The 25,000-nt window shown below is 49.6% G+C and overlaps 1 protein-coding gene across 7 annotated transcripts in view; it reads left to right on the forward strand.

Annotated features, from left to right (window-relative positions):
* The window catches only part of LOC130391827 (zinc finger protein 516-like), a 41,498-nt gene that overhangs the window by 15,454 nt on the left and 1,044 nt on the right, over positions 1-25,000 (forward strand). For 6 of the 7 annotated variants that reach the window (XM_056602131.1, XM_056602132.1, XM_056602129.1 and 3 more), the window contains 3 exons: positions 6,756-9,211; positions 15,071-16,615; positions 19,978-20,082. In XM_056602131.1, the coding sequence (XP_056458106.1) occupies positions 7,381-9,211; positions 15,071-16,615; positions 19,978-20,082 (3,481 nt within the window). In that variant the 5' untranslated portion in view covers positions 6,756-7,380. Of the gene's footprint in view, positions 1-6,755; positions 9,212-15,070; positions 16,616-19,977; positions 20,083-23,337; positions 23,418-25,000 lie in introns of all 7 variants that reach the window. The other variant, XM_056602133.1, reaches the window with a different exon arrangement.

A 25,000-nucleotide genomic window follows, 5' to 3' on the forward strand; every position in this document is an offset into this window, starting at 1 on the left:
CTTTGAATCCTCCAGACTATGACCTGCTCTACTCACCCATTTGCTCAATGGGATATCCCAGTAATTTCTAGATGTTACGGCTCGCAAATGCATGTGTGAACGGGGCTTAGGAGTTTAAGAGGAAGGTCCTTCTCTCTCTCTCTCTCTCTCTCTCTCTCTCTCTCTCTCTCTCTCTCTCTCTCTCTCTCTCTCTCTCCAAATTGGGTGTTCCAGGGGGAGCAGCTAGAGGTTAACGACTGGTGTGAGAAAGGAAAAAAAAAGTCAAGGAAGAGGGGGTCTCTCTTTCACACACACATACACACACACACACACACACACACACACACACACACACACACACACACACACACACACACACACACACACACACACACACACACACACACACACACACACACACACACACACACACACATCCACATGCAATGCAATCCCCAGGGACAGGCCCTGCAGAGGCTCATTCCCGGTGGGAGCAGACAGCTCTGTTTGCGTTTAATTGAGAAGGCTCTCTGTTTGATTGAAGCTCCAGGTAGACGGGGGGAAATAAATCACAGCCCGCAGTCTGGTTCTCAATTCCCTTAATCATGCCATTTGGTTCAGATGCTTTCCTGCAAGTTAGTTTGTCAGAAGAATGATGGCAGCATTCGCTCTGCATTGGTATTATTTTGATTACCAGGCCTTATCTATTTTACACTGGGCAGTGGGTTAGGGTTGTATGTGTGTTGTAGGGCAGCAGAGATGCACATTCCTCCTCCTCTCCTTGACCTTGCAGAAGTAATCTCACAGGCATGAGCCTCTATGCAAATTGTAAAATGAGCACACCTGCTGTAGTCCCCATGTTGCTTTAAACTGCATATACTCTTTCTACATGCACGCACAATCGCACATATGCAGTGCATATGTGCGCATAAGCATACATACACAAACAAATACACACACACACACACACACACACACACACACACACACACACACACACACACACACACACACACACACACACACACACACACACACACACACACACACACACACACACACACAAATACATGCAACCAAGGTTATCGTTAACGATAATTAATGAAATAATGAAAACAGGTGCGTAAAAAGATTTGAAATATAATTACTTACTGAAACACAATTGTGTTAAATACCAACTAAAATAAACTCAATTGAAGAGAAAAGGTCATTGTAAATGGATTTCATGTATAGGCCAAGTATTTTAGGTGGATATTAAATCTATCTTCCAATTTTAAAGCTGTGTCAGTTTTATTCCAACCCTTTGTTGGGTTTTTATTACATTTTTGCAAGCATTTTATTGCTTGTTCTGACCTTTTTGAATCTTGTCTCTGACGAATAACCCATATTACAAAGAAAAACTAAAACTAACACTGAGGCTTATAAAAGCTAAACTAAAACTCAGCATTATCAAGAAATAAAAACAAAACTAAAAAGGCCAACCTTATATAAATCATAAAAGATTATTCAATTTAAATTAAAGACAAATAAAATAAAAATGCAAACCTATAATAACCTAGACGCACACACACACACACACACACACACGCACACGCACACGCACACGCACACGCACACAAAACACAAACATGCACACACACAAACACAGAGTAGGATCCAAAGTCCCTTCTCACGCAAATAAGATAGGAGGCAATCCCACCCCCCACCCTGCCAGGATACTTATCGGGGGGTCGTGTCGGGGGGGGCATAGAATGACAAGAGGGCCCCCCTCCGTTGTTCGACCCCCCACCTCCCTACTCCCCTTCCACCCTTCCCTTCTAACTCCCACACACACCCACACGTAAATGGTGACACCATAGGCTCATGGAGCAGGAAGGGGGGGGGGGGGGGGGCAACAATGGACCCCCCTGAGCCTGACCCAACAGTTCCAAGAACCTCTTAATGCTATGTTACGAGCATTCACTTGTGTCTTTTACCTGGCAGAATTCAATCATCTACCGACCAAGCTATTGTTGTAATGTGTCACCCTGAATTATTTTACTTGGTGAAACGGTGAAATCTATCCGGTGTTGGCCGGTGGCCAGTGTTCATTCTGGACCCTGGGTGTTACGGATCAGTTCTGTTTTGAAACTTCTGTGTCTCTTGCTTAGCTCAACAAGACGAATGAGCTTGGCTAACAGTGTGGGAGTGTGTAAAAATGACTTAGCTAGTGTGTGTGTCTGTGTGTGTGTGTGTGTGTGTGTGTGTGTGTGTGTGTGTGTGTGTGTGTGTGTGTGTGTGTGTGTGTCTGTGTGTGTGTGTGTGTGTGTGTGTGTGTGTGTGTGTGTGTGTGTGTGTGTGTGTGTGTGTGTGTGTGCGAAGCCAGCTGCGTGGCACCCTTCTCTCTTCATGTTGGTAGCGTACAGCAGAGCTCTGTCCAGTTCAGGGCTTTACTGCAAGAGGAGAGGTGAGGAAGCAGTTTGCTCATAATGGATTATTGATTGGTCTGAGTATCCACTGTCTGTGCTCTTCTGTTGGCCATCTATGTTTGTGTGTGTGTGTTTGTGTGTTTGTGTGTGGATGTTTTGGGCTCTGTACCAGGCCCCTACACCCATCCCTTTATTTCATTCAACACTGAATGTGTTTACTTTACGAACCACTGTATGTAAAGAACAGTACACCAATTCTTTAGATGAGGTCTTCAGTGCATGTGGTTGTGTGTGTGTGTGTGTGTGTGTGTGTCCGTCAGTGGGTCAATGTATATGTTTGTGTGTGTGTGTCTGCGTGTCTGTGTGTTCTTGAACATCCCCCTCTGTAAGGACCTTGTAGCGTTCAAAGCGGCTAGTATAAGGCACTGTTTAAAGCGTGTAGTGTGCTTATATCGACTTTAAAATTAGTGTTTGTACAACTGTTAAAGCCTCCTCTGTTTGATGTAAACGTGTGTGCGTTTGTGTGCGTGTTCGTGTGTGTGCCTGCATGGGTTTGTGTGTGAGGGATTACAAACTTGCAAACTTGAGTGTATGCATACAAGAGGTGCTTGTTTCGCACTAACACAACTGCGCCTCGTAAATGGAGTTCCACAGTGTGTGGGAGGTAAAGGAAACAGATCCAACAGCAGAAATGATGTCGTCCAACGGAAGGACTTGCCGCCATTATCAGCCACATCAGGGTGACCGTGGGAGAGAGCTAAAAAATCTCTTGTCTCCAAGGCCCAGCCCCCCCCCAACCACCTCTCTCTCCTCCCCCTCCCCTTGGCATCGTCCCTTGCCGATCTGAAGAGATTTTTATCATGCTCTCTCTCTCTCAATCCCTCCCACCCTCCTCTCTCTCTCTCCCTCTTTTTCTCTTCTCTCTCTCTTCCACTCCCCCATCTTTATCTCTCTCCCCCTCTCTCTCTCCCTCTCTCACTCTGTCCCTCTCACTCTCCCTCTCTCTCTCTCTCTCTCTCTCTCTCTCTCTCTCTCTCTCTCTCTCTCTCTCTCTCTCTTTCACTCTGTCTATCTCGCACTCTCTCCTTTCTCTCTTGCTCTCTCTCTTCTTTCTCTCTCACTCGCTCTGTCTCTTCTTTCTCTCACTCTCACTCTCCCTCTCCCCCCTCTCTCTTTACACTCCCCCTCTCTATCCCCCCTCTCTATCTGTCACTCTCTCTCTCTCTCCCTTCTTTGCTCCCTGGGATCATGGCAGTTGATGAGGTCGACCTTAGATGGCAGCACTTCTCAATCTTCAGGCAGAAATCCTAGCAAATTTTCTTTTATCTAACAGCAGGGGATATGAGGAGGGTGTTTCTAGCCTCATAAATAGACATACAAGTGAACAAAACCCCACCAAACAAACAGAGAACCCTCGTAAACAAACAGGATCTTTGCCGACACGTCGCTGCCGGTGTGACACCCCGAGAAGAATGCTTTGAATCCAGACGAGTTCCAGATGTGGTTCTCAGGAACCTCCGAGAGTGAGGTACCAGGAATAGCCACTTGAGGGCCTGCTTAAAGAGAGCCAGCGCCTTGATGTGAAAAATAAGAGCGGATTTCCTCCCCGCGCAGAACCGAAAAGAACGCTCACTGGGAAGGGATGCACCGTCAGGTTCAACTTGGGGGGCTGGTGTTGTTGTTGTTGTTTGGAGGAGTAGGCCCCATCAGCCCAGGGCTCGCTGTAGGCCCCTGCCGTTGCTTGTTTGGTGGGCTTGTGGAATGTCTGTTGCCATGTTGGCCATAAGCTGGAATCCCTGTTGCTATGAAATGAGACCCCCCACCACCCAGTGTGTGTGTGTGTGTGTGTGTGTGTGTGTGTGTGTGTGTGTGTGTGTGTGTGTGTGTGTGTGCGTGTGCGTCCGTGTTTGTGTGTTTGCCCCTATTCATGTCAGTTTTGGAATAAGATAATCTATCCCTGTGTGTTTAAACCGCACTTTGTCCTCTAATGACTTTGAATTATTTGTTGATATATTTGTTGACATTTTTCAGTCGCTATATTATCATATTAATGTATTTAATAATTCATTTAGGGTACTTATTACTTATTTACTTTATTTATGGAGGTCAGGGGTGCGCTGTGTGACAAGCATCCTGTTTTTTGCTCTCTCTCTCTCTCTCTCTCTCTCTCTCTCTCTGTGGCTAATCTCATTACAGTTTTAATTTGCAACTGTCGGGTGGGGTTATTACCGTGTTGAATACTCTCCACCATTCACCAACCCCCTCTGCCCTCTAACCCAACCCCCAGTCAGGCGATTAGCAAGGCTATTTCATACCAAACAGGATCATGATCCTCTTTATAACGCCGCAAACAGGCAGGAGACGAGGATGTCTTAATGATATATCAAGGATGGAGAAGAGGCAGGGAGACCAGATGGGAGTGCCCGGTGAAGGTCTTCCTCATCTCTCGCTCGGCTTATAGACGACCCCGCCACAAGTGCCCGGGCTTCCTCTGCTCATATCTTGGGTGTAATTGAATGAAGGGAGATAGTTTGCTTCCTATGGTGATGTGTTATGAATATGGCTGTTCATGATCATCTGTATTACTCTGTGTTGCAGAGTGCTGGCTAAACGATTTAACATATCTTCCTGTGCTATGCTGTACCTGTTTTGATCTTAGCTTAACGTAGTGCAAGCTACTATAGCCAAAGACCCAGGGGGTTTTATGTATGCATTTATTCATTACTATTTTATGATGTCGACATGTAGGTCAGTGAAAGTCTCTGATTAGCCTTTCATTTGAATACATACTGACACAACGTTTTATTATAGATCGTGTACACAATTGGACCAAGCTATTTCAATCGCTGAACAGATGATTGAAAATAACAGACAATAACATGACAGTAATATAACTTGGCTAAATACAAACAAATCTACGTGTAGTGTATTCCTTATTACATTTTTCCCAATGAGGGAAAGCTTCAATCATCATCACACTTCACAAAAACACAAACTGACAGCAGTGTCGCCAGATGCAGTCTTATTAGAACTAGTTGCCTGGGAACCAATGTCAGCAGAAGGCTGTAGAGGAGATCTTATTGGCATTACATCCTTGTAAATAATAGGATGAGGTGCTACGCTGGGATTGATTTCCCAGTTGGTGGGCATCCCTGGCCTGGGCAGCGTTGTCTTGAGTATCTTTTGTACCTTGCACATTAAGATTTTGATCAATTATTTGTACATGAAGTTAAGTCTGACTAAATCAGTCTCTGGGCTTTGATGTTCTTTTTCATTTTTTCTAAAATCGCTGTCCGTCACACATTTTATAGTGTCAGTATACTGCTGACAAGAATCAGTGCATCGGTGTAGAATAATATAGCATCATCACACATTGAAAAAATGTTGTTCCTAGTTTTAGGAACAACGATTCAGTTCACCTTTTTTTGGTCTGGCTCTAGCCCATATTTGATGTGGCCTTCATGACAAATTATAAATGTTCACTCACATTATCAGCATTTGACTTGGCTTATGTTTGTTTTATCTCTCCTTCTCCTTCGCTCTTCCTCCCCCCTATCTCTCTTGCACTCACTTTCTAGCACTCTCTCTCTCTCGATCTCTTTCTCACGCTTATTCTCCCCCCTCCCGCCACTCTCTGCCTTTCTCGCTCTTTATCTCTCCCCCCCCCCCCCCCCCTTCACACCCTGCCAATATGAGCAAAAGCCAACTGTCTGTCGAGCCACTTCCTGTTTTGTGCTGAAGATCCCTGTCATGTGACGGTGTCAGTTGAAGCATCACCGCATCGGGCCAGGCATAGCATGGGGGAGGGGGGGCGAGGGGACATGGAGGCAGTGCTGATCTTGCCGATGTGTGTTTGCTGCCGCCCAACCGACTGCGATTGTGTGCAATGTGTCGACTCAGCCGGTGTGGCGTCGGGGAGAGGGGGATTGAGGGGGGGGAGGGGGAGAAGGGAAGCCCCCCTCATGTTAAAATACTTCACACTAAACGGATGATGCAAAAAGCGGCACACAGTGTATTCCGAGACATATATTGTTTTTGTAATCCACCTGGCCAGATCTGTAGATGCTAATGTGTAAGCACGCGGGATTAAAATGCAATGCAGCTAACCTATTATCTCTTCTTCCTCCTCTCTCTAACCCTAACCCTCTCTCTTTCTCTCTCTTTCTCTCCCACTCTTTCCATCTCTCTCTGTCTCTATCCTCTGCTCCCTCTCTCTCTCTCTCTCTCTCTCCATCTCTCTCTCTCTCTCTCTCTCTCTCTCTCTCTCTCTCTCTCTCTCTCTCGCTCTCTCGCTCTCTCTCTCTCTCTCTCGCTCTCTCTCTCTCTGTCTCTCTCTCTCTCTCTCTCTCTCTCTCTGTATCTCCTCAGGTCGATGACGTTCATGCTGGCCGTGCCATGGAATCTGCTGTCGTGCTCATAATGATCCGCACCAAAGAAACCCCCACTGGAATGAATAGAAGATGTGTGGCTTAGTCAATAATAATAACCATAAGGACATCAACAATTACATAACAACCAGAATGCTGCTGAAACAGAAAGTATCGAAGAATTGAGCAAAAACACTTTGCACCAGATGTACACGATGGCCATGTTTACCTGGCTTCATAAATAACATGACACCTTCTAATCTGCATGACACGTGTGTTATAATTACTAGTTAGTTACCGTGCTCACTCTGTAAATAATAGTGCAGTGTAAGGTGCTTTTTATGGTGGCACAGCAGACACAAGCCAACCTCAGGACTAACTGACAGAGATGTATGAAGATGAATAGGTAGCAGTGCATCCAGTAACCAGAAAGTGCTCTGTTAGCAGGTCACGCCTGATGAGCAAAGGCAGATAGCATTGGAACCAAGTGACGAGAGACCTCAGAGAGACGGCCCTAGATGCGCTGCTGGCGATAGCATCTTCGGCTATCTATTTTTTAGTAGAAGTTGCATCCACGCCAGACATCAAGGAAGCGTTTTTTTTTGTCTTAATCCCGTCGACATACCATGAACCCTCGAGACAGCATGGAGGTAATGGATTCTGTGGGTCCGACGGTGGAGTCGCTGGGAGACGCTAACAGTCAAGAGAAGGAGATGGAGGGCATGGACGACAAGACCCCCGGAGCCTACGACTGCAACATCTGCGGGCGAAGCTTCCCCTTCCTCAGTTCCCTGTCCCAGCACATGAGACGCCACACGGGCGCGCGGCCCTACAAATGCCCATACTGCGACCACCGGGCCTCCCAGAAGGGGAACCTAAAGGTCCACATCCGCAGCCATAAGCTGGGCACGCTCTCCAGCTACCACTCCAACGACGACGAGGAGGTCGGCGCCGACGAGGAGGAAGAGGAGACCTCCTCCGCCGAGGTCAGCGTCTCCGAGGGCCTGGACGGCGGCACCAGCCCCACCAAGAGCAGCTCGGCCTGCAACCGCGTGGTCAGCGGCGACTCCGCCGAGGAGGGCCGCCGGAAGATCCCCGCCAGGAGCGTGAAGCGGGAGAAGCCGACGGCGTCGGGCCAGCGGCCGTTCTGCTGCCGGCTGTGCGGCTACGAGGCGCAGCGCGAGGACCAGCTCCTCAGCCACATCGAGAAGGTCCACATCACGGCCGACAAGGAGGAGGACGACCCGCCGTCCCTGAAGGAGGACACCGGCTCCGAGGGGGACACCCCGGTGCAGCCCAGCGACGACGGCACCTTCCCCTGCGAGACGTGCGGCCAGGTCTTCACCCAGGCCTGGTTCCTCAAGTCGCACATGAAGAAGCACGCGGGGATCCTGGAGCACTGCTGCCGCGTCTGCGGACGTCGCTTCCGGGAGGCGTGGTTCCTCAAGTCCCACATGAAGACCCACAACACAAAATCAAAGTCGAGACCCAAAGCCGAGTTCACCGATCCCCCGGCCACGATCAACGACGTCGCCCAGGACCCGGAGGCCGGCGGCGGTGCGGTCACCTCCGTTTACCAGATCTGCTGCAAGTGCGGCAACCTGTTCCACAGCAGGGAGAGCCTGCGGGCCCACGAGAAGGTCCACAATCCAGGCCACGGCAAGAAGTCCCAACGCAGGGCCAGCGACGACGAGGACTCACCCGCAGCTAAGAGATGTCTGCTGGACTACCTGAACCTCCGGGCGGTGGAGGAGAAGGAGCAGCATACCCCGGAGGAGGAGATGGTGGTGGCGGAGGAGGAGGAGGAGGAGGAGGTGGAGGAGAAGAACTGGCTGGGTCAGAGAATCCAAGAGCTCGACCCTGTATGCAGCTACCAGGCCTGGCAACTCGCCACCAAAGGAAGGGTGGTGGAGCCGATGGAGCCCAGTCGTAAGGGCTCCTCCAGGGGAGGGAGCATGGGCGAGGACGGCCTGGCCGGGGCCGCCGTGGTCTATGAGAAGGAGAGCAGCCGCTACGTCCTGCAGGGCCAAGAGCGACGCAACACGGCCCGGCGGAACCGGACGTCCTCCGGGGACCAGACCCCCGAGAGCCACAGCGACTCAGAGTACCGGCCCTCCTCGCGGCAGGACAGGCGGCGACCGTCGTCCACGTCCTCGTCCCACACGCAGGCCTCCTCATCCTCCAAGGCCAACGAGTGCTTTGAGTGCGGGAAGGTGTTCCGCAGCCGGCACCAGCTCAGCGTCCACCTGCGGGTCCACAGGCGGGACGGAGGGAAGGCGCCCGGAGGGGAGAAGGACAGGAACACCAGGGACGAACGCTGGGGCTCCACCAGCGATCCAGAGTCCGGCTCCCCCAGCCGGCCCGGAACACCTGGTTACGGGGACTCCCCCCCACCGGCCTCAACCCTGGGGGACCAGGCCTCTGAGATGGGCATGGCCAACGCGGGAGCGCTCACAGGTTAGTCGCAAACCTTCCTTATCGGGTTTTCCTCACATGTGTCAATGGATCAATGTGAGGTGGACTAAAGCAATTACTCTCGCCAACTTTAGAGCAAAAGGAAAATAGCAGTAAATAACAATGCCATTTATTTTGTCAAATTCACATCAATTTATCATGAGCATGATGTGAACAAAGCAGTCAATTAATCATTGGTTATTTTGTATATAATTCATACATAACATAAAGGGATATAAGTTTTCACCAAACAATAGGTATAACGATACATTAGCATTGCAGTCATACCAAGGGCGATTGTAACCAAATAATTTATTTTCAATTCAGTTTCCGCAGATAAACTAAATATGTACTAGCAGATAAGAGTTTTTTCTTATTCCCGGCCCCTGCATCTGACATCCAATCAGTGGTGAACATCTGTTGTTGAAATGTTTAGCGGCAACCTAATGGCCACCATTTGTGCACAGAGGAGTTTAGAGCCCCCTACTGTCCATTTTGAAGAATTACATGACGCTGTTCACTATTTCCTGTTTCTCGCTGGAACAACAAATTATCCCAAAAATATAAACAAAATGCTTCCGTTAGAATGAATGAGAGGTTTTAATGATCTGTGTTTCTATCAACATACTAGAATAAAATGAGACATTTTGGGGATTTTTCACATCCAATACAAGCTACTCAGCAGCAAATGGAAATCCTACACTCTCCTAGGGGAACCAAATGCACTGTTTTGATGAGAGCAGGACGTATGCGTATGGATCTTGTTAGAATGCTCTCTTTCGTTGCTCCGACATGCAGTTGTTAATGGAGCAGTGTGTAAGCTTCAGGCTGTTTAAGTTGAGCAGGCCACAAAATGTGTAATGGCAGTACATTTCAAAATTTCTCTGCAATCGCAGCAGGCTAATACTTGTGTGTCCGTTATTGTCACCAGTTGGATTAGGTTTGGGATGTGAGAGTTGGTATGACCCCTTGTTTTTGTTCATGTCCCGGATGCTGGCTAACACAGGCCAGAATAACACTGGCAATCAACTAAAATGTATGTTTATGGATCATTGAAATTATCCTCCTCCTCCATGTTTTTAAATAAAAATATGCTAGAATATTTTATCAAAAGGAATTGATTCTATTAAGGGGTTCAACCTAATTATATACAGAAAGCAGGAGTGACTTAGTTGCCAAAAAAAAAAAAAAAAGAATGAATACTCCACAATTCTCCACAGATATATTTGGGTCATTTCACAACATGAGCAGGACATCTTAAATCATACCCCATTTGAATTATTTTGGGGGTTTGTAAACACTGGTTGTGCTGGTGTGTAGTGGATTCTAGGGATGATTTCCACTCCTTCCTGTTGGTTTAGACATTCAGTAATAATAGCAACAGCTCTTCTTCAAGCCCCACTGAGCTGCACGCTCTCTCAGCACTTCCTGTCTCAGGAAATACCCCCCCTCCCTCCCTCCACACACACATTCAGACTCACAATCCCCCCCCCCCCCCCCATGACACACACACACAGAAAGACACGCAAACCACACACAAAAGCACACAGACACACACATAAAAAAGCACACACACACACCCCCACACCCCCACACACACACCCCCACACACACACCCCCACACACACACACACACACACACACACACACACACACACACACACACACACACACACACACACACACACAAACACACACAACAAGAGATAAACACACACACACACACACACACAACAACACACATACAAACACACACACAGAGACTGGCAACACACAAACAAAAGCATACACACAAAACACTACCACACATACACACTCACACACACACACACACACACACACACACACACACTCAACAACAAAGACACACACACACACACACACACACACACACACACACACACACACACACACACACACACACACACACACACACACACACAAACACACACACATACATATAACTCCCACAACATACATGCACACATACACACACAAGCACACAACCAGGTAACACACACACAAACACACAGACACACCGCATCTGTGCGTGAATATTTATTTTATATCTTTGTCATGGAAATCTGTCTGTCTTCACTCTCACATTTATTGGCAGCACTTTAAATGGATTGAATAAACAGGAAACTTTCGGTTCTAAAGAAACTGTGACAATGAATACTGGGGATGGTACTGTAACTACCAATGACTATTTCCTCTTTTCTTGCTCTTTGCTACATCTCACGACAGAACAAAGTCGGTTTTGTTGTAAAGAGATGCATTCCTTCCTCAAGCAATGCAGGCGCTTTCAGCCTGGAATAACCTGCACGTATTTGAAGTATTTATTTGAGATCAACTTTCGGATAATGCTGAAATAACTTTCTCTGTAGTACAAATCCTTTTTGTTGAAATTAAATTGTATTGCATATACTTCTCATAGTAATGCTACAACTGCTAATAATGATGTTGATATAGCTTTGTAGTGATGAATAAAGCTGCTAAAAATGTAATTTCATCATTTGGTAATTTCTACTAAAGTAAACTTTGAGATAGTCTGGAAGGCAAGTCGATTTCTGTCGATATAGCTATCAAAGAGAGCGGCAGGGTTACCTATCCATTCATCCATCCAACGATTTATCATATCAGTCCGTCGTCCATCCATTCATATATCCATCCAATCCTCCATTTATTTACCTATCATCCATCCTTCATCCATCCATTCATAGTTCCCTCCATCCATCAAATTATCCACCTATTCACATGTGATTCATCCATTCTTCCATGCATCGATCCATCCATGTATCCATTCATCCAACCATCCATCCTCTCATCCTTCCTTCCACCCACTCATCCAAACATTAATCCATCCATCCAACCCTTTATTCACCCATCTATTCCCCATTCATCCATTCACTCAATCCTCCCATCCATCCATCCTTCTTTCCATTCATTCATCCCCATCCCCATCCTTCCGAACATCCACCCAGCCCTCTTTCATTTGCAGTTCAATTTCCTCACCTGTCTCGTCTCACCCATAATAAATCCCTAATGTTGCCATAAAGGCCACTGTGGCCTGTCACTCAGCCCCCCTTCACACAGAGCCGGCCAGACGGCCACATCTAAGGGATCTGTTATTTATAGTCCCTTCCTGGTGGAGAGAGGCAGAGGCAACATGAGGAGAGACTCTCCCTGAGGACTAGGCTGGGCTCGGAAAGGCTATTCTGTGGATTTAGGGGCGCCACAAACACTATTAATAGAACGTAGCCATTTGTCAGAGAAGGGGTATCCTTCATGGGGTGGACGTAATCACATTTGGTGTGTTAAAAAAAGGTTTGGTATTCAGGACTGATTGTTAAGTACAGATTCCGAGTATATTATCCTCCTGATAGAATCGGACCCGTGACACAAAGTTGCTGATTTCACAGCGTGAAAATTGGACATGGCAGCATCTCGAAAAGGTAAAACATCCCCAGGATATGATAAGACACATCACAGCTCAGAGTTGTGTGCCCAAACAGACTTCTCATATGAAAACCTGAGCGCTGTTCATCCCTGTGTTACACGCAGCTCCAATGAGATGAGTGTGTTCCTGTTCTAGACTTTGGGGTTGGGTTGATTCAGAACGGCTGGGTGTGGGTGCATAATTCCTCCCTGGACTGCATCTGTAAGCTAAGAGTTGTTTACTCTGCCCGGTGGGGGAGTTGCGGCTCATCGGTGACATATCGTGTCACCTGGGCGACAGAGGCTATCGGCGTTGTGACGCCCATAATTGCTCTCCTCCTCATGCACTCCCCCACACTGCAGTGTTGTTACGATGCAAACACACCAACACACTGTCTTTGGTGTACTCCTTGTGAGTATATGTATATGTGTGTGTGTGTGTGTTTGAGTCTGTCCGTTTGTGTGTTGGTGTGTGTGTGTGTGTGTGTGTGTGTGTGTGTGTGTGTGTGTGTGTGTGTGTGTGTGTGTTGGGGTGTGTGTGTGTGTGTGTGTGTGTGTGTGTGTGTGTGTGTGTGTGTGTTGGTGTGTGTGCGCGTGTGTGTGTGTGTGTGTGTGTGTGTGTGTGTGTGTGTGTGTGTGTGTGTGTGTGTGAGTGTGAATAAAAGATAAAGAAATAGACAAGAGAACTGGTCCTAGCAGGATCAACACTTAAAGCCGACTTAAACAAGGTATAAGCAGGATGTGTATTTTGTGTTTATGCTGCGGTCTCAGCCATTCGTGTGTTAGAGAAAGAAAGAAAGATAGAGAGAGAGATAGAGAGAGAGAGAGAGAGAGAGAGAGAGAGAGAGAGAGAGAGAGAGAGAGAGAGAGAGAGAGAGAGAGAGAGAGACAGAGACAGAGACAGAGACAGAGACAGAGAGGAGGAGGGGGGAGGGAGAGGGAGAGCGAGATAAAGTGTGAAAGAGAACAAGAGAGAGAGCGGGGGTCTGGGGACACAGATGGGTGTGTGTGGGGGGGTTACAGGAAGCTGAGTGTGAGAGAGGTACATGAAAACAGAATCATATAGCTGCTCCCATCCAATGCCAGACTGGTCTCCTCCCTGCCCACAGGGCTTGTCCTTGGCAAGGGCTGACTGGTGACTAGCTAGCTGTTTATAGGTTAGCAACTGTGCTGCTTCATCTCGGTGGTTAGTTTGCTATATGTTAGCCTCTGTGCTGGTCTATGTGGGTTGGTGGCTTTCTGGCTATATTAACCACTGTGCTCCCCCCACAGTGTTGGTTGCTAGTTGGTTATATGTTAGCCACTGTGTTCATCTAACAGGGCTGGTTGGTAGCTAAATGGCTGTATGTTAGTTGCTGTGTTGCTCCATTAGGTTTGGTTGTTAGCTGGCTATATGGTAGCCACGGAGTGGCTCCAATAGGGATAGCTGTTGGCCAACTGGCTATAGGTTAGCCACTGTGGTGGTCGAACAGGACTAGCTGGCTATATTCTTTGCCACTGTTCTGCTTCAACAGGAAGCCAGATGAGAAGCAGATGGCAGGTTACTGCCCTGGTAGCACACAGAGGCCTAGGTGTAGAACAATTTGTGGTTTAGTGTGTGTGTGTGTGTGTGTGTGTGTGTGTGTGTGTGTGTGTGTGTGTGTGTGTGTGTGTGTGTGTGTGTGTGTGTGTGTGTGTGTGTGTGTGTGTGTGTGTGTGCGTGTGTGATTGTGTTTGTGGTTGGGATGTGTGTGTGTGTGTTGCAGTGTGTGTGTGTTTGATTGTTGAGTTGTTGGGGATACGTGTGAGAAAAGGACAGATAGGGTTAAGAATGCTTAAGACAGTGTGTTTGTTTGACTGTGTGTGGGAATGTGTCAAGCTCCCATGGCCCGAGCTTACAGTTCACGCAGAGTTAACTATATCTCGTTTGGCCGAGTCTCATGTTTCACTTGCTTACAAACGTAGGTCGGTTCTACCACCTTGTGGACAATGTAGGGAACTGCAAGAGTTAATAATACAAACATAATTTGTAGCTACATTCGCCGAGGCCATGCTGTCATGTGTCATATTTATTTTATGATATTATAAATGGCTAATTATTAAAGTTTTATGTTACGCTTCTTGTCCATGGACAATTTAAATAGTTGTTGTCTTTATGATTTACAGTTAATGTTTGATTTATGTCTTTGCATTTTACACTGTTTCTGAACCATATATATATATTTTCTTTCCTCTGCGAGACAATTTGATGTGTTTGTGAAGTTATTTTTTCATTTTTAAAAATAAAGGTCACTTTAACGGTCAGAATCATTACATAACTGTCCAACACTGCACTCTTCTGGCCTATTGCGGGAATTTCAGGCAGCAATATAAAAAAATAAACATCATCTACATGTGCTACATCTACTGATCTCTTGCTCTTTTTTTCTCTCTCTTTCTCCCCAGATGAGAAGCCGTACATCTGCAGCCTATGTGACTTTACAACCACAGAGTCACAGATCTATCTCACGCACGTCCGCGTCCAACACCCGATCAACAACAACAACAACAACAACAATGACCTACCCAGCTCTGCCCCAGGGGCTGCCGGCCCTGGCCCCGCCAACAGGTCAACCTCCAAGCTGAAGAGCCCCCTCCTCCTCCACACGCCCCCCCACCCATACCTCTCGGCTCCACCCGCCAGAGACAGGCGACCGGCGGAGTTGTCCCCTGTCGACCCCGGCCCGGCCCCGCTGGACCTGTGCGTGCGCCCCGAGGGCCACAGGGGCCCGGCCTCGGTCCCGGAGGGCGGGGGCCTCCCCCGACACAAGTGCTCCTTCTGCTCGCACTCCACCAGCTACCCCGAGGTGCTGTGGATGCACCAGACGGTGGCCCACCGCATCACCAGCGGCAGCTCCACGCTCGCCCCCAAATGGGCCCTGAGGCCCACCACCACCCTCGGGACCTCCGGGGAGAGCTCTTCCTCTTCGTCCTCGTCCTCTGGCAGGCGCACCGGCCCCCCACCCGTCCTGGAGGGGAAGGAGTGCCCGCCGTTGCCCTCGGAGACGCGCAACCCTCGAACTCGCCCCCCGACCCACTGCAACGAGCCCGCCAAGAAGAGCCGGCCCGCGGGCCACCCCACCGCCTCGCCTTCGCCCGCCGCCTCCTCCTCCTCCTCCTCGGGCCGGCCCTCCTCGGCTTCAGGGAGGCCCCCCCCGGCCCAAGGGAGGACCCACGGCCGGCCGGTGGCCAGCAGCGGCGGCGGCGGTAGCGGCGGCGGTAGCAGCGGCGGTAGCGGCGGCGGTAGCAGCGGCGGCGGCGGTGGCAGACGTTCAGTGGAGCAGGAGCACACCGCGGCGGCGTCGCGCTCCAGACCCAAGGTGGATATGTACCCACAAGGCGCCACGTCGTCGTCCTCCAGCGGCTCCCTTGAGAAGAGCACCGGGGCCCCCCAGCGTCCCCCGGCCCCGGCCCAGGCCCCGAGCCCCGGCTCCACCGCCGGGGGGTCCAGGCTGGCCGACCGCTACCTGATGCCCCAGGAGGGCCTTGGCTTCATGCTGTCGAGCAAACACGGCCTGGCGCCGGAGTACGGCAGGGCCAGGGCCACTCCCCAGCCCCACAAGGCCAGCTCCCTCCTCCATCACCACCCCAACACCCCCAACCACCACAACCACCCCCACCACCACACCCAGCAGGCGCACGCCAACTCGGCCCACAGCCAGGGCCATGCTAACGCGAGCAGACCCAGCGCCATTAGCCACAGCTCGCTAGTGGGGCGTGGCTACGGAAGCACCGCCTCCTCGCCCCACACACACGGGGGCGCTCTGCAGAACTCCGGCGTCGGGGCATCGCTGTCCTCCGGTGTTCGGGGTGAGATGAAGCAGGAGGCACCCGCCGAGACGCCAGAGATGCCTGTTGATATTCTGGGTTTCCTGAAGAACTACAGCCCCCATGAGCTGGCGGCTCTCTACCAGCGCTGGGGCGCGGCCAATGCGATGATGGATCCCTCTGGTAAGAGCAAGCACCCCCCCTAACATGTTCAACATGTGGAATGGGAGAAACCGTGGGTGAAATGCCACATGAAAGGGATACAGTGTTTGTAGTTTATTTAAAGATTTTGTGTCGCAAGGCAACATTTATGTTCATATTGGATTGTCAACCACTACATTAGACATTATAAAACCACACCTGCTCCGAGCATAAACACACACACACACACACACACACATTCAAAGCTCACCATCTGGCAGGAGATGATTGACACAAAGAAATACTGCCCTTTTCTGACAAGGTGTTGAATAATGAAAAAGAGATGCATTCAACATCCACACACACACACACACACACACACACACACACACACACACACACACACACACACACACACACACACACACACACACACACACACACACACACACACACACACACGAAGGTTGTGTGTATGTGTGTGTGGTGTTTTTGCGTGTGTGTGTGTAAGGACCTTCGCTGTGAACACGGCTGCGAGGCAGCCTTGCTTCCAAGAGTCCACTCTCCCAGAAAGCTGTCACAAACTGTTTAGGTCACGACTCTGCCTGATGAGAGACTCACACACACAGATGTGGGGGGGGGGGGGGGGAGTCGAGGGGTGAGTGGGATGATTCAGTCAGAGAGGGAGAGGGAGAGAGAGAGAGAGGGAGAGAGAGAGGGAAGGAGAGGTAGCAGGTGGGGGAGACGGAGCGGGGGGGGGGGAGGGGGGAGGACATGTGATGAGACACAATAATTACCCCACCAGCTGGTTTGGAAATGGTCATTACCAAACATCCACATTATTCGCCCCATTTTTTGTGGGCCCGGCCTTCCTCGAGGTCAAACGGGGTCGCGCTGATCCAGGGGTCAAAGACAGCGACCCCCGCCAGCGGACGCATGACATCGCTGTCAGCTGTCCGGCCGCGTTACGTCACGCTCCGGCGTGGCCCTTTGAGTCACATGCTATAAAGTGACCTTTTTTGAACAAACAACGCCCTTCTCTCTCTCTCTCTCTCTCTCTCTCTCTCTCTCTCGCTTGCTCTCTCTCTCTATCTCTCTCCCTTGCTCTCTCTCTCCCTTGCTCTCTCTCTCTCTCTCTCTCTCTCTCTCTCTCTCTCTCTCTCTCTCTCTCTCTCTCTCTCTCTCTCTCTCTCTCTCTCTCTCGAGACGTGGAACGGCTACGAGCGGTGCGTGGCTGGGCCGCACTGCTCTCCCCTCGCCCAGCTCCTGTCTTGTCTTTCATTAGTGCGCCAGTGAGAAGGGCTGGCGGGAGCCTGGCCTAGATGTGTGTGATGAGTATCCAGAGGCCAGAGAGCCACAGACCTGCCAGAGACACTCTCTGTCACCCCCTCCTGGTCCCCCCCCCCCCCCCCCCCCCCCTGTCTACGTCCTGCTGCCCTCTCTCCCCCGGCCTGGTACCGGCAGGCATCGGTGGGCACTGCCCAGGTATATGCCAGGGTACCGCTCAGGGGGGGCGTGTGTGTGTGTGTGTTTGTGTGTGTGTTGGGGGGGGGGCAAAGGGGGGATGTAGGAGTAGGGGAGACGGGGGTTGGTGGTGTATGGACCCCCAGGCCGGTTATCTGCCAGCAGAAGAGGTCACAGGAGTGTGTGTGTTTGTGTGTGTGTGTGTTGGTTTGTGTGTGTGTGTGTGTGTGTCGGACGTAGCGACTGTCTTCATGTGGCTCGTCGTCCTGCTGTCTCTCCTCATCATGCGTCAGAGGGAGACACGCGGGCGTGCCTTTTTTTTGTGTCCTCCCCTGGACTGAACCCCCCCGTTTCCCCCCACGAGCACTCATACAGGTACACACACACACACACACACACACACACACACACACACACACACACACACACACACACACACACACACACACACACACACACACACACACACAACCACGCACAACACACATATACATCCAATACACACACCCATACGCACATACATGTACACATAAAACACACACACACACAAACACAACACAAATAGACAGACCATGCACAAACACACTGCAATACAAGTACACATAAAAACACACACACGTACGCACGCACACACAAACACACCTGATATGTGACACACGGCTGGCGGAGCGGGCACATCACAGCCGGGGCGTTTTAATTGCCTGTAATTTATGCGGCATGTGTGTGTGTACGGTGTGTACGGTGAGTGTGTGTGTGTCTGTCAAGCTCTGAGATGATGCTGTGTGACAGCAGCAGTCCATCCCCTGGAGCTATCCGCTCATAATGACACATTAGACATACTAATGATGCCTGCACCGGTCCTACACTACCACTACCTCTCTCTCTCTCTCTCTCTCTCTCTCTCTCTCTCTCTCTCTCTCTCTCTCTCTCTCTCTGTTGCTTCATTCGTCGAGCACCATCTCAATCTTTAACCCCCAGTCCCCCCACCACAGACCCTTCACATCACGGTCAGACATTCCACAACATTCCAGGCAGTCTCGATCCCGACCTGTGTTGCAGTACTGTCTTCTGCTTCTGCGTTGTTGTTGTTGTTGTTGTTGTGGTTGTTTATGTTGTTGCTGCTGCTGTTGTCCGTTATGCCGTGTGCATGTTTCGGGTAGAGGGTTGTGGCAGGGATGTCTCCCGACGGTTCATCGTCTAAGTCTGAGGTATGCTTTGGAGCCAGCAGGTTTATGCCACAAACACCACGGTTACGGCTAGCATGAGGCTAACCTGGGCAGGGGTTCACTGTGGGATAGCTTTCGTTGCTTATCCACACTGTGGCTCGGACAGCCCTTCCCTGACGATATATGATTGTTATCTTTGGAGGTCCTATCAGCAGGAGGGGGTGGCCGCTGCGATCCATCAGCCCAGGCAGCCATTAGCATTAGCCGATTTCAGACTGATTGTCTCGTGACCCGTTTGACGTGGAATCGCTGCATTGCTTTGGTCTGAATCCTTTTTTTTTTAACAAGATGATAATCCATCATAATAATTAGGGCTGCAGCTAATGGTTATTTTGTTCGTCGATTATGCTGACGTATATCGCAAGTGACAGCCCTGACGCAGACACCTGCACACTCAGCAAGTCTATGTCTTAATACACATCCCCGACAATTTAGTTCCCCCGAAAAACACAAGACACCAAGATTCATGCATACACTGTGAGGGGGCTACTAATAAGGATTATTTTCATAATCTGAACATCATTGAAAGGAGTATCTTCTTGACACATTAATAAATGATAACGTTGACGTATTAATTAAACAGCCTTTTTCTTAGTTGCGATTAGTCGACGAAGTCAACGAATCGTGACAGCACTAATAATAATACAGTAATTAATCTGCCGTTTTTCCTCTGTTGTAATATGTTTGTGTATGTGTGTTTTTGCTTGTGTGTAGGGATGTTGCGGGCTCTAATGCGACAGGGGAGCTACGCGTGTCACGAATGTGGGAAGAGCTTCAGCCAGCCCAGCCACCTTCGCACCCACATGAGATCTCATACAGGTAAACAGCACCCACACACACACACACACACACACACACACACACACACACACACACACACACACACACACACACACACACACACACACACACACACAAACACATACATACATACATACAAACAGACTCAACATGCTCGGACCCGAGTCTCAAAAATGGTAGCCCAACTCATATCTTGATGAATTGGTTTCACTTTCTATAGCTTCAAATTTGTATCAACCAATCATGTTGCTGGAGGCGGAGATTTCTAAGCCGGTAATTGGCTATTAGCAGCGAACACAAAGGTGGCTAGTAAACTGTAAAAAAAGGTTACATTAAGGTTTCAAATCAACACTGTGTAGAAATACACCCTTCTGAAGGAGTGAACGTTTTCCTCATTGAAATGATCTCCATAACCAAAGAGGAAACAGGCGTTTATCCGCCCCTGCTGTTCCATGTTTGCGTGCCCAGTGCGCTGTGCCGCCCCCACCCCCATAAGTTCAGCCATAATCAGTAGGACTGCTGGAACAGAAGTTATACTAAAAAATAGTAGGAGTGCTGGAACAGAAGTTATGCTATAAAATAGTAGGAGTGCTGGAACAGAAGTTATGCTATCAAATAGTAGGAGTGCTGGATCAGAGGTAATGGTTAAACATAGTAGGACTGCTGTATCAGAGGTAATGCTGTAACATACTAGGAATTATGGATCAGAGGTCATGCTATAACATAGTGGGACTGCTGGATCCAAGATTACTACAACCCTAACCAAATCCAAACCCCCAACCAAATGTTATGACACTCATAGACTTCTTCTTTTTCTTCTGGTCCAAACTAAATACAAAAGCGAGACAGGAATGAATATCGTTATTTTTTCTTAACAGATTGGTCGTTTCCCTTCTTCACTCACTCAACCCTATTTCATCCATGCACTCCATAAATCTTAAAACTGTCGCTGCGTTGGCGAAATAAATCAAAATAGATGTGTGTTGTGTACTCTTGGTGCAGCCGCCGGCTTGCGGCCCCCTCTCCCCCTCCCTATCCCCCTGCCCCGGGCCCGGCAGCTGTCTCTATTTTTTTATAAACAGAAACGATGATTTGCTCGGGATACTGACCTGTGACAAATTATATACATTATTAATCACATGTCAATTAGAAGGATTGAATTGTGCATTCTAATGAAGCGTGGCCACATTTGTCCACGCCAAACGCTGTGAATCCATTTGCATGCCTCCCTCCATGCCATTCACCAGAACACGCTGCTTTGGACGCTCTCCCGTCGGCTGCTGTTCCCCGCCGTCTCTTCTGCACCGCTGTGCGTCTGGCCCTCTAGTGTTTCCTCCATTCCTCCCCCGATTCATCACCTCCTGTATCTTAACTCCCACATGTAACCTTTTCTTCTTTCTACCTTTTTTTCTTCTTCTTTTATCTTTCCCAACCTTATCTGTTTGCCTCGTGTTTCCTCCTGTTACCTACCACTTTTGTTTCCTCTCCTCTCCTATCCTCTCCTCGCCTTTCTCCTCTCCTCTCCTCTCAACTCCTCTCCTCATTCCTCTCCCTTTCCCCTCTCCTCTCCTATCCTTACTCCTGCACTCTCCTCGCCTTTCTCCTCTCCCTATCCTCTCTCCTCTGCTCTGTTCTCTCCTCTGCTCTACTCCCCGCCACCTCTCCTCTCCTTTCCTTCCCTCTCCTCTTCCCCTTTTCCTCTTTTCTCTCCTCCCCTCTTTCCTCTCCTCTTTCCTCTCTCATCTCTCCTCTCTCCACTCCCCTCTCTCCTCTCCTGTCTCCTGTCCTGTGCTGTCATGTCCGTCAGCCTGGCCGGCAGTGATCAGCCCTGACATTGAGATAAGTAGGTTCTTTAAAGGGAGTGTGAATGATATGTGGCACGGCCAGTGATTCTAAGTGACAGAGGGCAAGTGGTAAGTGATGCAGAGAGAGCCCACCCAGCCCCCTAGCCCTGTTGTTAATCCCCACACACACACACACACACACACACACACACACACACACACACACACACACACACACACACACACACACACACACACACACACACACACACACACACACACACACGCCAAGACATACACATTCATACACACACATACGTTTATGACCACACAAACACAAACACACACACAAACACATACGCACATGCATAAACACACACACACACACGCATAAACACACACACACACACACACACCCACACACACACACAAAAACAACAGGTGCATAAACACACACAACTGCTTGAATAAACATACAGACACACTAACTCCCACATACATGCATCAACACACTACACACACACACACACACATATACACAGATAGATACACACACACACACACGCTAAGAAACACCCTCACTATTATATATACACACAGAGACAGGAACACACAAACAGATACACACGCGCACACACATGCACAGACCCTTGGAAGACTTGGTAAACACGGGCAGAGCTGTAATTAATGTTGTCACCGTCAGTCCTCTCTGCACGGACGCGCACACACAGAAAAGGGCAGCCACCCCGAGGCCCTCCATTAACATCCGTCACATTAAATCACTGGCCTGACGCCACCATGCTTCATCATCATCCTCCTCCTCCTCCTCACCACCACCGCCATTATCACCATCACCACTGTCATCATCATCATCAACCCCACATCTCCGACTGTATCAGCGCTGGTGGCATAATGCTACCATGTGCTGGCGGAGGAAGGCGGGTGAGGGGGGAGTTCTAGCCCCCTAGTCTCACGAATCAGACTTTAGATTAATATCTAAAGTCTGATGGAAGACAAGCTCAAATCTGTGGTGGACGGGCCGTTTCCTCATCTTTCGCATCGTGTTTGTTTGCGACCAATCGTGTTGCTGGAGGCGGGGATCTGGTACACAAACTCGACAAGTGCTAAACTGTAATAATAACGTGTCTGTAGAGGTTTCAGATCAACACCGTGTGGACTGGTCACTGTGAGAGTACCCTTATTAAAATCCCCTTCTGAAAGCTTCAAACGATCACGTGAATGAGTTTCTCTTTGGTAGAATATCTCCATCACAAAACAAGGTAGAACTCCGCCCCTTTCAGTTCCGGGTTCACGGCCCTGGCTCCTCTGTGCCGTCTCTCCTCACAAGTTCTCCTACAACACAGTAGGACTGCTGTATCCCAGATTATAACCACCCTCCCCCTTCCTTTCCCCCACCTCCTCCCTTTCCCCCCACCTCCTTCTCCACCCTCCCCCCTCCTCACCCCTTCCTCCTCCCTCTCTCCTGCAGTTGGGTTTGATTTTAACGGACTCCACCGAGGAGCCGACCCTCACGCTACCACCGCCGACGCTGAAGCTCCACCCAAACAAGTACGTCTCTCTTAACCACCCCCCCCTCCACCACCGCCACCACCACCACCTCCTCTCTCCGTGACGGCCCCACGCTCGAGCCCCCTGCGCCCGCTGCTTCTGCACGTCGCGTCGCTGTGTCCAGCCTGCTCTGCTCTTGTTTACGTTCGTCTTTCTTTCGTTTGTGTTGTGATTCCTCCCTACAGAATTTATTTACCCGTTCCCTGTTTGTTTGTGTGTTCCGTCGCTGTATCAATTGAAATCGCAGCCGGCGTTGGTTTCACCAAACAGGACATGACATAAAGGTCCTCTGCGGTGTGAGTAACAGGGGAGTGGACAATGGTACGGGCGCTCGTCTCAGATGGAACCGTCGGTACGCCGCCATCACAGGGGGGGGGGGACGTTTTCAGAGTGACAACTGCAAGGGCTCCCTGAAAGTGAAAGTGACACAGAGGGCGAGAGAGAGACAGAGGGAGAGACAGAGAGAGAGGGAGAGGGAAGGAGATTGAGCCAGAATTATGAGTAAAAAGTAAATCTGCTCGGGGTTGACATTTGAAAGGAAAAAAGAGCCGGGACGACGGCGCACACCTCCATCTTAATTAATCACCCACACACATAAATACGGACGCACAAAGCGGCAAATGCACGCACGGCCCAGAGATTTATAACGCGGGCCGCGATTGATGGCGGCGGGCGCGGCAGAGGCGTCCAATTAGAAAGCAGCGGCGGTGAGCTTTACGGTGACAATAACCTTTAGTGTAATATAGTACATCGGTATAACACACCACAACCCCACCCCGCCACACACTCACGCCGGCCGCAAAACATCAACCACCCGCTCACCCCCTGCCCTATCATCTCGCCAGCACCCCCCCCCCCCCCCCCTCTTTGCATGTCCTGGCATCCGTCCTGTCCTCCATGTTGGTTTTTTTCTTGGAGTTTATCCCCTCTGCTTCGGTGTGTTTGGGCCGATCGTCGCTGTTGTCGGTTTTGCTTTTTTGTTATCACGTCCTATCGCGACCTCTCCAGGTTTATCAGGGCAACTGGTGTCATTAATGAGGCCTCAGATCCCTCTCTCTCTCTCTCTCTCTCTCTCTCTCTCTCTCTCTCTCCTGATTGCATTATTCACCATGTTCATACATGATGATGTATGATAACCACTACATCTCCCCATTACTCCGTCTTCAGGGTGAGGGAGGGGGGCGGGGTTTTACAAAGAGAATCATTTGTTTGGCCGCTTTGATATTCTCCAATTTATCAAAATGATAATCAGGTGCAATTAAATGGCAATCTCATTTATTTTGTTCAGGTGTACGCGCGGGTGTGCGTTTGTGTGTGTTGCATGTTTGCGGTGGAGGTGCCTGTGCCTCTGTAGGTCATTCTAATTAGAAGAGGTAGAGATGGTGGAGCGTGTGTGTGTGTGTGTGTGTGTGTGTGTGTGTGTGTGTGTGTGTGTGTGTGTGTGTGTGTGGGCTGGTAGGCTGTGCTGATCGAAAGAGGGAGAGCGAGAGTATAGGGTAGAAGAGAGGGGAGGAGAGGAGAAAGGGAGGAGAGAGAGGGGGGGAAGAGGGGGAGAGGGGAGGAGAGGGAGAAGGGGGAGGAGA

The sequence above is a fragment of the Gadus chalcogrammus genome, chromosome 11, assembly GCF_026213295.1.
Source record: "Gadus chalcogrammus isolate NIFS_2021 chromosome 11, NIFS_Gcha_1.0, whole genome shotgun sequence".
Lineage (NCBI taxonomy): Eukaryota > Metazoa > Chordata > Actinopteri > Gadiformes > Gadidae > Gadus > Gadus chalcogrammus.